This window comes from Lontra canadensis, unplaced genomic scaffold (assembly GCF_010015895.1).
Source record: "Lontra canadensis isolate GAN:19392208 unplaced genomic scaffold, GSC_riverotter_1.0 scaffold82, whole genome shotgun sequence".
Classification (NCBI taxonomy): Eukaryota; Metazoa; Chordata; class Mammalia; order Carnivora; family Mustelidae; genus Lontra; species Lontra canadensis.
Genome location: NW_022631076.1, coordinates 5542896 through 5556019, shown reverse-complemented (window position 1 = coordinate 5556019; position 13124 = coordinate 5542896). Strand labels below are relative to the sequence as shown.

The following is a 13124-nucleotide window of genomic DNA, read 5'->3' as shown; positions in this document are numbered from 1 at the left end:
TGGTTGCTGAAGGCTAGGGTGGTAATTTCTCAAATAAGACATCATTGAAGTTTGCCACAACAACTGATTCTTCCTTTCATGAATGATTTCTTTGTAGCATGTGATGATATTTGATAGCACTTAGCCCAGAATAAAACTTCTCTTAAAATTGGAGTGAATCCTCTCAAACCCTGAGGCTACTTTATCACTAAATATTCCAAATATTTTATTGTCATTTCAACAAACTTCACAGCATCTGTACCAAGAGTAGAGTTCATCTCAAGAAACCACTTTATTTTCGCACATCCATAAGAAGAAACTTCTGTTCAAATGTTATCATGAAATTACAGCAGTTCAGTCCCATCCTCGGGCTCCACTTCTAATTCTAGTTCTTTTGTTATTTCTACCACATCTGCAGTTATTTCCTCCACTGAGGTTCTGAGCTCTCTCCAAGTCATCCATGAGGATTGAAATCAACTTCTTCCACATTCCTGTTAGTGTTCGTTTTTTTTACTTTTTCCCATGAATCAAAAATGTTCTTAATGGCATCTAGACTGATGAATCCTTTCCAAAATATTTTCTATTTTTTTTTAAGATTTTATTTATTTATTGAACAGACAGAGATCACAAGTTGGCAGAGAGGCAGGCAGAGAGAGAGGAGGAAGCAGGCTTCCTACTGAGCAGAGAGCCCAATGCGAGGCCCGATCCTAGGACCCCAGGATCATGACCTGAGCCTAAGGCAGAGGCCTTAACCCACTGAGCCACCCAGGTGCCCCTCAAAAAGATTTTCAATTGACTTTGCCCAGATCCTTTGGAGCAGGCACTATCTATAGTAGTTATAGCCTTATAAAAGGTATTTCTTAAATCATAAGACTTGAAAGTCAAAATTACTCATTGGTCCATGGGCTGCAGAATGGATATTATATTAGCAGGCAGGAAAACAACATGAATCTCTCTGTACATCACCATCAGAGCTCTTGGGTGAGCAGGTACATTGTCAAAGAGCAGTAATATATTTTTTTTAATTTTTTAAATTATTTTAATTTAACCACCTCTCCACACATGACAACATAAATATGGTTATACATACATGTCTACCCCCCTTTTTTTTATTAACATATAATGTATTATTAGCCCAGGGGTACAGGTCTGTGAATCACCAGGTTTGCACATTTCACAGCACTCACCATAGCACATACCCTCCCCAATGTCCATAAGAGCAGTAATATTTTGAAAGGAATCATTTTCCCAACAGTTGGCTTAAAATATTCAGTAAGCCATATTTTAAACAGGTGTGCTATCATCCAGACTGTTGTTCCCTTTATAGACCACAGGCAGCAGAATGAGCATAATTCTTAAGGGTCCTAGGAGTTTTGGAGTGGCTCATGAGCCCTAGCTTCAATTACAAGTTGCATCAGCTGCATCAGCCCCTAACAAGACAGTTAGGCATTGAAGCTCTGAAGCCAGGCACTGACTTCTCCTCTATAGCTATGAAAGTCCTAGGTGACATCTTCTTCTAATACAAGGCAGTTTTGTCTGTATTGAAAATCTGTTGTTTAATGTAGAGGCCTTCATTGATGATCTTATCTAGGTGTTCTGGAGAACTTGCTGTAGCTTCTGTATCACCACTTGCTGCTTCACCTTGTACTTTTATGTTGTGGAAATGGCTTCTTTCCTTAACCACATGAACCAACCTCTGCTAGCTTCAGAGTTTTCTTCTGCAGCTTCATTACCTCTCAGCCTTTATAGAATAGAAGAGATTTAGGGCCTTGCTCTGAATTAGGCTTTGATTTAAGGAAATGTTGTGGCTTTTTCGATCTTCTACCCAGACCACTAAAACTTTCTCCATGTCAGTGATGAGACATTATCCATTTCTTATCATTTGTGTATTTACTAGAGGTGCATTTTTAATTTCCTTCAAGAACACTTCATTTGCATTCACAACTTGGCTGTTTGGCACAAGACTTTAAGGCTATGTCAGCTTTCAGCCTGCCTTCCTCAACTAAGCTTAATCACTTCTGGGTATTGATTTAAAGAGAGAGACATGAGTGACTCTTCCTTTCACATGAACATTTAAAGGGAATTATAGGGTTATTAAATGGACTACTTTCAATATTATTTGTCTTGAGGAATAGGGAGACCTGAAGAGAAGGAGAGACAGAGGAATGGTCTATAGAATAGTCAGAACCCATACAACATTTACCTATTACTTTTGCCATCATATATGTGTGTGGTTTGTGGTGCTCCAAAACAATTACAAATTAAATCAGAGATCACTGATCATGGATCACCACAATAAATACAATAATGAAAAAGTTCAAAATATTGCAAGAATTACCAAAATTGACACAGAGACATGAAGTTAGCAAATGCTGTTGGAAAAATGGTTCCAAGGGGTGTCTGGGTGGCTCAGTCAATTAAGTCCAACTCTTGATTTTGGCTTGAGTCATGATCTTGGGGTCCTGGGATCAAGCCCCATTTCGGGCTCCATGCTCAGTGGGGAGCAGCTTCTACCCTGGAGAGGGTCTTAAAGGGAGAAGAGGAATAGACAACATGGTATTATATTTTTAATAGCTCTAATTACTTATCTCCATTATCTTTGAGGCTTCATGAATGTTAATGAGTTATTCTTCCACCTGACTTTTCAAGTTGCAAAAGAGGCAATTATTATAAAATAGTTCAGAATGTAGGCAGAGAAGTCAGACTGTCTGGCTCCACAATCTACAGGTTGTATGATTTGGAGAACGTTACTTCAACTCCTTGTACATCAGCCTCTTTGTAAAATGGGAACCACAGAGTCTCAGAGAGGTGTGGTGAATATAATAAATATAAAGTATGGGACAGTTGGGTGGCTCAGTCAGTGAGGCATCTGCCTTTGACTCAGGTCAGAATCCCAGGGATCCAGTCCAGCATTGGGATTCCTGCTCGGTAGGGAGTCTGCTTCTCCCTCTACCTGCCACTCACCCTACTTGTGCTCTCTTCTCTCTCCAGACAAATAAAATCTTTAAATAAATAAATAAATAAATAGTGCTTAAACTAATCAATTATACAAGGTCAGTTCCCAATAAATATTGGGTGTTTGCTAGTAAACAAATACTTGATCAAAATCTATAATAAAATCAGGAACAGAATCAGACAATTAAGGTATTTGCTCAGAGGCATTCAAGAACTATTTCTGTTGCCTTTTAGTTAGTCACCTTTTAGTTAGTTATTAGTTTGGTTAGTTGCCATTTAATTGGTTTAGTTAGCTGTCATTGAATTTGGTTAAGGAATAAAAGACAGTCTCTTACTAATATTATCACTTATAAATAATTTCAACTCTATATACAATTGGGACATGTTTTCTTTAGAAAAGCTCTCTGACCTTTTTTTTTATGTGTTTGGTCTGTGAATATTAATGTATCCCAGCTGAATCATATAAATAAATTTGCCCATGTGAAAGATCAAATAATTTTATAGTTCTTTTTTACTGGAGGTCTTAAATATTTAGTTAAAAATCAGGAAAATAAGATAGGGAGGAGGAAGTGAGAGAATGAGGAAAAAGGAGAGGAAGAAAGAGAGAGATTAAGATTTCTATGATCTTCAGGAGAAAAAAATAGGAATTTTCCACTGGTTCTGCCATTTTTCTAGAACATTCATCAATGTTTACAAGTTGACTTTGAAGTCAGGGATGGTCAGAGACTACCCTTGATATATCATATTACATAATACCATATTAACCTAAATGAGCAAAAATTAGCACTGCTTACTCACTGAACATAGCAACAGCAGTGGCAAAAAAAAAAATTGCAATCTGACTTTAAAAATGGCTATTAAAAATGCATGTCCATGTCCTACCTAGAAACAAGTTCAAGGCAGCTATTTCACTGTGAATTTAACCTGGGTCTAAGGCAGCATGAATATTCAAATCTGACATCACTTTAAGATTCCCAGTGAAAGAGAATGAAAACAATTTCTTTTTAAAATTTCCCTCTCCTAGGCAGGGTTTTGAAGGACCAAGCCTGAGAGATTCATTAGCAAAGGTGTGTTATATTTTAATTGTAATTTTCTCTCAATTATAAATTTCCATCATAAAGTAACTAGTATTATGGCAATTAAGACATTAAATTAAATTAGTATATCACCTATCATGCTGAGAAAATAATAAAGCAGTATAGTAATGCACCACAATAGATAATTGCTAAGACAATAGGAATGCATCTACAGTAAAGATGATAGTCATTTTTCGTGCCTATCATCATAGCCGGTTTCAACAGGGACTGAGTCCATCGCATTAACTAAATCCCAATGAAATTCAAGAATTACAGAGACACTAGGCTTTCTTGTGTTACACTCTGGGTTGTCTCAGAATTATCATCTTCACTTTATTTACTGTATTAGCATAACTTCCATAGCTTTATGCGCTGTTCAGTATCCTTTATGTAAGTCAATTGGATACAAACACTGGGTATTAAGAATGTTTACTAGATGTTATATTTTTTTTTTACAAAACTGTTCTCTTTTTCTTTCCTGAGGCAAAACAGCACTAACTACAACTATTTAACTGTGTTTGGGAGGAAGGAGAGGTGTTCTATCGTCGTTCCTGTATAATAAACTAATAGTTTCAGGGAATTATTGAATTACAAATATTCTTTCTCCCTGCACAGTGTTTCTAACTGGGCAAAGACCTTAGCATGCAGTTTCACTTTCCCACCCACTCACTTTTGCTTTCTGTCTTTGCAGTTCCACCATGGTTTTTAAATCACCCTTCCAACTTGTATGCCTATGAAAGCATGGATATTGAGTTTGAATGTTCAGTCTCTGGAAAGCCTGTGCCCACTGTGAATTGGATGAAGAATGGAGATGTGGTCCTTCCTAGTGATTATTTTCAGATAGTGGTAATTATCTTTTTTTTTTTTTTTTTTTTTTGTATTAGCTTTATAGTCCCACTCATTGTTTACTCTATTTTCGGTTGTTTTTCTTTCCTGGCAAGAAGGTTCCTGTTGGGAATTTTTATGGTGTGTTAAGAAAATTGTTCCAGTAAAGCAAATGATTTTCTAGACTGAACAATTTTTGAGCTGACTAAGAATGATCAAACAGCCCAGCCCCCTTGTTTTACAGACAAGGTTTTTTTTGAACAAACATAATGAAAAAAACAGAAGACCTAAGAGACTATCTTTCCAAGTATCCTCATTGCTAGTTCTTGGGAGAACAGAGTTTAGAGTCTAGTTTTAGACTATTGGAAGCCAACAATCTCTTACTTCTTTGACTTTTACCCATTATAACAAAGTTTCAGCAAGATGTGCCACTATGATTATGGTAGTTTTACTTTTGTAATATAAACAAGTTTTCTCTGCTACCCTTACAGGTAGGACAGCTGATCCTACTTGAGCAGTAGAAAAGAATGTGGTGACAGTGACTGTGACAAGAGGTAGCGGCAGGGTTAGGAAGCCATGGAGACCCAGAGTTCACATGGCATTGCACTTTTGAACATTGGAAAAAAACTAAAGCTAAGCATAATAGTTCTTGTAGTTTCTCTAAGTTCTAGTGTACTCTCTGCCCTGTGGGAGATCACAGGGGTAATGGTATGTTATATTCACTAAGTTATTTTCCTTGTATACAGTGAGAACTCAACACCTATCATTACTATCATTCCTTTTGCTTTTACCAGCAGAACTCTGCTCATTTAAAAATACTCTGAAAACTCTCCATTAGGTCTAGGTTAGCATCAGAAGTTCCAAATTCGAGGAAACAAATATATGAGAGATATGAAAATCACTTTCCAAATATCAAAGAACTTTGTAGCTAAAAACGAGGATTTAGGTCCACTTTTCTTATGTTTGAGACCCAGACATAAGCTGTCAAAGAAGAGTGTCTAAACGAGGTCTTCTGGCAAAAGGGGAGTAGACTATAGGTGCCCTGCCAGTCCAGGCATGTGCTCTCCTTAACCTTGCCCTGGCTCTCATTGGTGGATCCATCTTTCTGTGGCTTGATCAGTTGACTTTCAGGAACTTCCATAACCTCTCTATGCATGCATTTAGTCATACTTCCAGGGTTCTTAAGGACTACATCCATAAAAATATATCTTTATTACTTTTATCACCACTGTATTTTCACTTTTAGTTACTTTTTTTTTTTAATTGGTTGGGAAGAGAGTAAGAAAGGGAAAAAATGAAACTTTTCAATGCCACGCCAATCCATTAGTTCCTTTAAGTGCAATGCTATTTCTGCTACCACTGAATTAAAAATGACCTGCCGTGGGGCAACTTGAAATGTGTTGTGTCCGCCTAGAATATATGCTACTTGCATATAAAGGAAATTGTTGAGTGCCCTTAAGGACACATGATAAAATACAACATTTATTTTTTCTACAGTTTGAATAATCTTTCTCCCAGAATGACTCATTACACCCAACCTATTCAAATGTTCTTTTCTTAGGTGAAAAGAAAATGTACAATATGAGCCCTGTTCACATGAAAGTGTGCTTAAAAATATTTCCCCATTAGCTCCAGAAATCTGAGAGCCATTGTCTGTCACACAGTAACATTTAACACAAACAGTAACTTATATGAGAATTGTTAATTAGAAGTTAGTCAGCTTTATCTCAGAATTTTACATCAGCAGAGAATTGACTACAAGACACTAAAAACAATTAAGAATTCCCCATGAGGTAATATTTATCTCTTAATGACTTCAGGGGAAGTGATTTAACATGTCTCACTTACTGAACTAATTCTTACACTAATATTGAAGAAAAACTGAGTCAGTATAATTAAATGCTATCTCCAGATTATTTTATCATCCATCCTTGAAAAAGATGGTTGCTCAATTTATATGAAACAGGAGTTAATATTGCTATGTTTAATTTATGGTTTGCTGAAGGTAAAGCATTTTGGCCATATAACAAGAATGACATGGTGTAAAATATCCACCATACCGTCACTCCAAATCCCAAAAGGGTACATGTCAAAGCAATTACAATTTTAAAAGGATTTTCAGATTTTTTTTTTCTCAGTAAACACTTCCAGAAAATATCCAACCTAGATTTTTTTTGTCTTTTAGAAGCTGCAAAAATCAGTTTCCTTTTTTCCCCAACAGCTGCTAAACCCAATATTCCTTCAATAACAGGTGAAAGAATGACATTTCTTTGGATACTAACCTTTGATTCTTGCCTGTTTAATCAAAGAGATTTCTGTTTGCTGCTCATTTAGATATTGAGGATGATGTATATTTTTATGAGTATAGTTTTCATTGCAGAACTAGGTTAAATGTATGCACATGAGTTCAGCAGGGTATTGGGAATCTGTGGCATTTCCCAAGTGACATAGGACATATCTGTGAGACTGAGAATTCTTATGGCTTTCTTTCTTACTTCTTCTGTGAAATTTTATCAAAACTTGTGTTCATTTTGTTTTTTATGAGGGTTTTTTTTTTTCTTTTTAAAATATTGTACCTGTTTTTTTCTTCTTTCTAGGGAGGAAGCAACTTACGAATCCTTGGAGTGGTGAAGTCAGACGAAGGCTTTTATCAATGTGTAGCTGAAAATGAGGCTGGAAATGTCCAGACCAGTGCACAGCTCATTGTCCCTAAGCCTGGTAAGTTGAGGGGAACTTTGCTCTGGCACTGGTTGATCTCTCTATGCTTGGTCCACTTGTGAAATCTGTATTGCTTTCCCTATCTCTCAAAGTCAATTGAAAATTATTTAATTTAATTATTTAATTTTAAAAATATTAATTATTTAATTATTTAGTTTATCAAGGTGTACACCTGCATGTTGATGTCATATTCTTTCTAGAAAACTGGGTATGTATCTCCATCCAGTGAGATAGAGTCATCATGAACAGTATGTACTTCTGGTTGTCAAGATAACCACTAAATTACTACCTTCTCACATTTTTTTGTGGCCTGCATTTCTTCTAGTATTTCAGGTAAACTTAGAATACAGAGAGAGATGGGGTATATGTGTGTGTGTGTGTGTGTGTGTGTGTGTGTGTGTGTGCGTGTGTAGTCTTGAATTATGGATGTTGGCATAAAAATAGCAGAAACAATTACTTGAAAATAAACACATTTTTTATTTTTTTTAAAATAGGTTCTGATAATTTGTCTTTTTCCTTATAATTTATTTATTTATTTTTTTATTATTACATTCAATTAACCAGCATATAATCTATGAACTTTTGATTTTATTTTGTCCTGTAGTCTTTCAGAAGTTTAATATGGTGATGGATTCAAAACTGCTATAACTTAGGGCACCTGGGTGGCTCAGTCAGTTAAGCATCTGACTCTTGGTTTCATCTCAGGTTATGAGCTTGAGCCCCACATCAGGCTCCATGCACAGGGGGAGTCTGTTTGAGATTCTCTCCTTCTGCCCCTCCCCACCCCACGAGTCAATAAATAAATAAATCATTTTTTAAAAATCTATCATAACTCTCTATTAGATGTATCATGTATTATCCCCAAAACAAAAATATCCTGCCAGAAAAAAAGGAAAGAGAAAGAAATAAAACAAAAACAAAAACAAAAACCACAAATTGGTTAGCTACTCTGAAATGTTATAACACAAAAGAAAGTCAAGAATATTCATTTTTTTAAAATAATGGTAGAAAACTTGTTTAGATAGACCTAAATACTTTAAAATGTTAGTGTCTTCTATGAAAGCTTTCATACCGCCTATTGATTATTTTAATTACAACTTTTCAAGACTAATTTCCTACCTCTTGCCATGACTCACTATTCTATGGCACGTTCCCTTTTATTTATTTATTTTTAAAGATTTTATTTATTTATTTGACAGAGAAAGAGAGATCACAAGTAGGCAGAGAGTCAGGAGGAGGCAGGCTCCCTACTAAGCAGAGAGCCCAATGCGGGGCTCGATCTCAGGACCTTGAGATCATGACCTGAGCCGAAGGCAGCGGCTTAACCCACTAAGCCACCCAGGCACCCTGGCACTTTACCTTTTAATAGAAAATAACTTAAAAGTATGAAATAGAGCCTTTCCTTGGCTTTTTCACTTAAAATATGTCTGTGAATGCCTTATATTTGTGCATCCCTAACCAACTATTTGAAGACTCTCAGACGTTCATAGTATTCCTCATGACAATGACCCTCCTTTTTTTTTTTTCTTGATTGAAACAAAAACAGCAACCATAGAACAGTCCCAGATTAGTAAAGGAACTAAAAGAATTATCTAGGAATTAAAAGAGACAGTTAACACTCTTTTAAGAGTGCCAGTTTCTCCAATGGACTATTTCTTTTCCCTGCATTTACTGTGTGCTTTAAGTGTTAGTGTGTATCCTATTCTGCTGGAACAGTAAGGGATAAGTAGGACAAAAAGAACTTCTAAAATCAGGGTCTCTAATGTGAGCCATGCTTTCAAAACTGTGTGCCGTCTCTTTCGTAATGACAATATGACCCCACCCAAGAGAATTCTGGTTAACCTTGATTCTCAGCTATGGCCATAATGCTGAGGAAAATGCTGGATAAGCAATCCCATATTTCTAAAAGGAGGTGTGAAATTGTTTCTCCTAGGACTTGTTAGCACTGACCAAACACATCTAGTGGCAATCCCCTGCAACTGTCCATAGGAATGGAGAATTCTCTGAAGTTCTTGAATTCATAGGATTAGAGATTATCATGGTGTTTTCCCTTCCACACAAGTCAAGTTGTGGAAACATCAGGAAAATCTCTTGAACAGATTGTGTGTGTGCGTGTGTGTGTGTGTTTTACTGGGAATTGCTTGTAAAAACTGGAATTGGAAAAATTATGCAACCTGGAAACCTGGAAATTGCCTGGAGCTGTCCACAAGGATGCCAGGAAGAGAAAGGGGAAGGTCGCTGTGGGGAGAAGCTCTGTTCCCACCTTGGGGAAGAACAAAGATAGGAGTTATGCTTGAAGGTAGCAGATCTGGAGTTGTTTTGAAAGGATCATGCCTGAGAGGGCCTGCCCGCTGAAGCTGCTCCCACCAGAAGACAGACGCTGCCCAGGAGGGAGCTGAGCTGAGGAGCTGGTGCCAACAGCCCACTAGGTCATACAGAAAGTCCAGTGTGGGGATTCCTGAGGGGAGGGCAGGAGTCTCTGAAGAACCTGCAGAGCTCCTCGCAAAAAAGAAGCTTGTGGAGGCTTTTCACTTTTGAAAGCAAACCTGTTCACTCCTGTCTGATCGCAGAGAAGCTCTAAATAGAGAGTCTCATAGAATCTCTAAATAGAGACCTAAGAAACTGAAAAAAAAAAAAAAAAAAAAACAAGAGACAGTCCCACTGCTTTATCCTCACTTTTGGTCTCAGGCCTACTCTGTTAGGTGGGAAGAAACTGTAAATTGAACATCAGATTAATGTTTTGATTTAGCCTTACTCTGTGTATGTGTGTGAGTGTGTGAGTGTGAGTGTGTGTGTGTGTGTGTATGTGTGTGTGCTGTTTTTGTTTGTTGTCCTTAGTACCTGAAGGTAAGGCTTTTTAAATACTTTAAGACCCCAGGACTAGAGGATTGGCCCAGATTGCTATCAGGATTGGGAAATAGATCTGCTAGAGTGTGTGTGAAGGTGGGCCACAGGCTGACATGCAACTGTTGTGTCTTAGTGTTCTAGCAGTTCTGCTCCTTCTGTAAACCAGTTACAAGCATCCACGTCGCTTCTCCCGGCAAGCTCTCGGTTCAGAGGGTAGCCACTTGTTCTTGGTGTCTTGCCTTCCACCTGGGCCCCAAGTCATTTAGGTCTAAGTGGCCATACAGAGCAAGACTCCCCTCAGGAGGAGAGTCATTTACCTCCTCCCGAAGGAAAGCCTCGGAGCATCCGGGTAATTCATTCTTCCGGGTAGATGGTAAAGTGTTATCGGTGAATTCTGCACTTTTGGTCAGTGTTCATTGTATTTGGCAGAGGATTAGAATGAAGGTAAAAGCAAATGAAGATAAAAATCTGAAAGCGTGACGGGACATGATTGTGACTGTCTTACATCCCCCCTTATAAATGATGGATTGCTTTTTCCTGGCTGTTCCATCAGACCTTCAAATCATGCTTCTCCAGCTCCTTGGAGCTGCAGTGTGGGCCACATGCACAGATGGTGGAGAGGCCCAGCTATAAATGTAAATTCGGCAGTGAGGCTGACCATAGTGGGCAGATCGTAGCCCTCTCTGTTTAAGTTTCCGCAGTAAACGGCCACCATGTATTTGGAGGCACATTGTGGACCCACATTGCCAGCTGCTCAGCCCTGGGCTGTCCACAGGCTTGTCGAAGAGAGTTCCTCTTGGTAGCCATAACCATCTGCTCTTCACTGAAGCACACACAATGACCCATTCCAGCCAGTGTCCATTGTTAATGGGTATTTACACAAGCCTAATGAAGTTTCAACATAGTCTTTTATATACAGTTAGCTATTCCCACTTTAGCAATTAGTGACTTAGGAAATAAAGTAAACATAATCTACTAAATTAAACTGAGTTAATGACTTGTTTTGCTCTCTTATTTCCCAAAATAAGTTTGGGAAAAATATTGAGATGTGTATACTGTAACATGTAAAATATATACATGGTTTCCCCTAGGCAGAGGTCAAGAAGATCAATGGCAATTTAAAAAGTCATTTTACTATAGGAAGTCCTATAGTGTATATATATATATAGTATATATGTAACAATATAGTATATAGTATATACTAACGGTATAAATGTAACACTGTAACACCATATACACAGTTCCAGACTGCTGCCTCTCTGCCTCCCTCTTTCTCTCTTTCACACACATACACCACATGCACACGCACGCACGCACACACACACACACACACAGGAGGCATGAAAGCCCGCATTCTTCAGACTGTATATATATGTCAAAAAGACTTAAGCATATTATGGAATGGTAAATGGAAATTAAAATACTTTACCTGATTTATATTACTTGCATTATCTATTAATCTCTTCTAATAGCTAAGGAAAAGCTTTATTGTTGTTGCTTGTTTTAGTTTATTTATTTGCTTTTTTTTTGGTGGGTGGGGAGGGCACATTGGTTTAAGAAGTTGTTTTTCCAAATGAACTATAGCTCCAAGTCCACCATTCAGAGCATAGACTAGCCAGAAAGTATCAAGAATCAATATCCATCACCTGACTACCCCATAACCCAACCGCTCTCCTCTCTGAAACCCTCAGTTTTTTTCTGGGAGTCCATAGTTTTCATTGAACACTTCATCAAAAACTAATGATGTACTGTATGGTGGCTTACTTAACACAATAAAAGAAATAAAGAAAGAAAAAAAGAGTCAATGTGTTAGGTGTCATAAGAACAAGAAGGTTCAATAGCTAGATTTGCAAACACATGAGCAGTAGGTTACGATCTGGTTGGTGTAGCAGTTGCTGATGAGCTATTTAGTATCAAGGTATCACCTAGGAAACTGTAGCATGGGCAGGTAGTAATTAAATTAAGAAAACTATTTGATAGCTGGGTAGAAAAGTTAACAATTTTCTTTTGCTGAGGGTGTGTGGGATAGGGAACAAGACAGGAAAGATAAGATAGATTTAAGGTATCAATTATCTCTGAGTGAGTTTTCCTTTTTCCAGCTGCTGGGTGGTGTTCAGTTTCCTGGTAGTGGTCTGCAGTGAGGGTCATTGAAAATACTTAACTGTTGGCCAGGGTAGTGGAAGGCCAGGGAACTGGAAATGAATGTGATGATGATCGGGACCTATATTGTCTGGAATATTTTTAATTTAAAGGCAGAAATGGGTAAAGGTAGAATAAAGTTGCCATGGGAAGAAATAATGTATTCTTCATATTCTCCTCTCTTTTGTTTTGCATTCTTCATGCTTTAATGTGCACAAAAAAAGCTAAATTTCAAAATGAATATGTGCCATTATAAATATTCCCTAAGTATAGATTTGCTTAGGGAAGACACCATATTATGCCTTCCATAGAAGTAAATATGGACTATGTGTCTCATGTTAATATTGAATGCTTTCTAGTCTGGTTTTATTTTATTTGATTTTCTCCTCCAATATTGGTAAAAAAAAAAAAAAAAAACACAAAATAGAATTTCCTACTGTAGAAGTGGAAATATATTGGCTAGGCATTTAGGAAAATGTGAATTATTATCAACTCCCTGTCCTCTTTTGGAAAAGGTTACTGGTCAAAAACAACTTTGAATTGCCAACAATTTTATATATATATATGTATATATATATATATATA

At 37.3% G+C, this 13124-nt stretch overlaps 1 protein-coding gene across 2 annotated transcripts in view; it reads left to right on the top strand.

Moving 5' to 3' along the window:
• DCC (DCC netrin 1 receptor) overlaps positions 1–13124 on the top strand; it is a 1110025-nt gene that overhangs the window by 669959 nt on the left and 426942 nt on the right. For both annotated transcript variants that reach the window (XM_032882476.1, XM_032882475.1), the window contains exons 6-7: positions 4702–4856; positions 7433–7553. In XM_032882476.1, coding sequence (XP_032738367.1) covers positions 4702–4856; positions 7433–7553 — 276 coding nt within the window. The remainder of the gene's footprint in view (positions 1–4701; positions 4857–7432; positions 7554–13124) is intronic.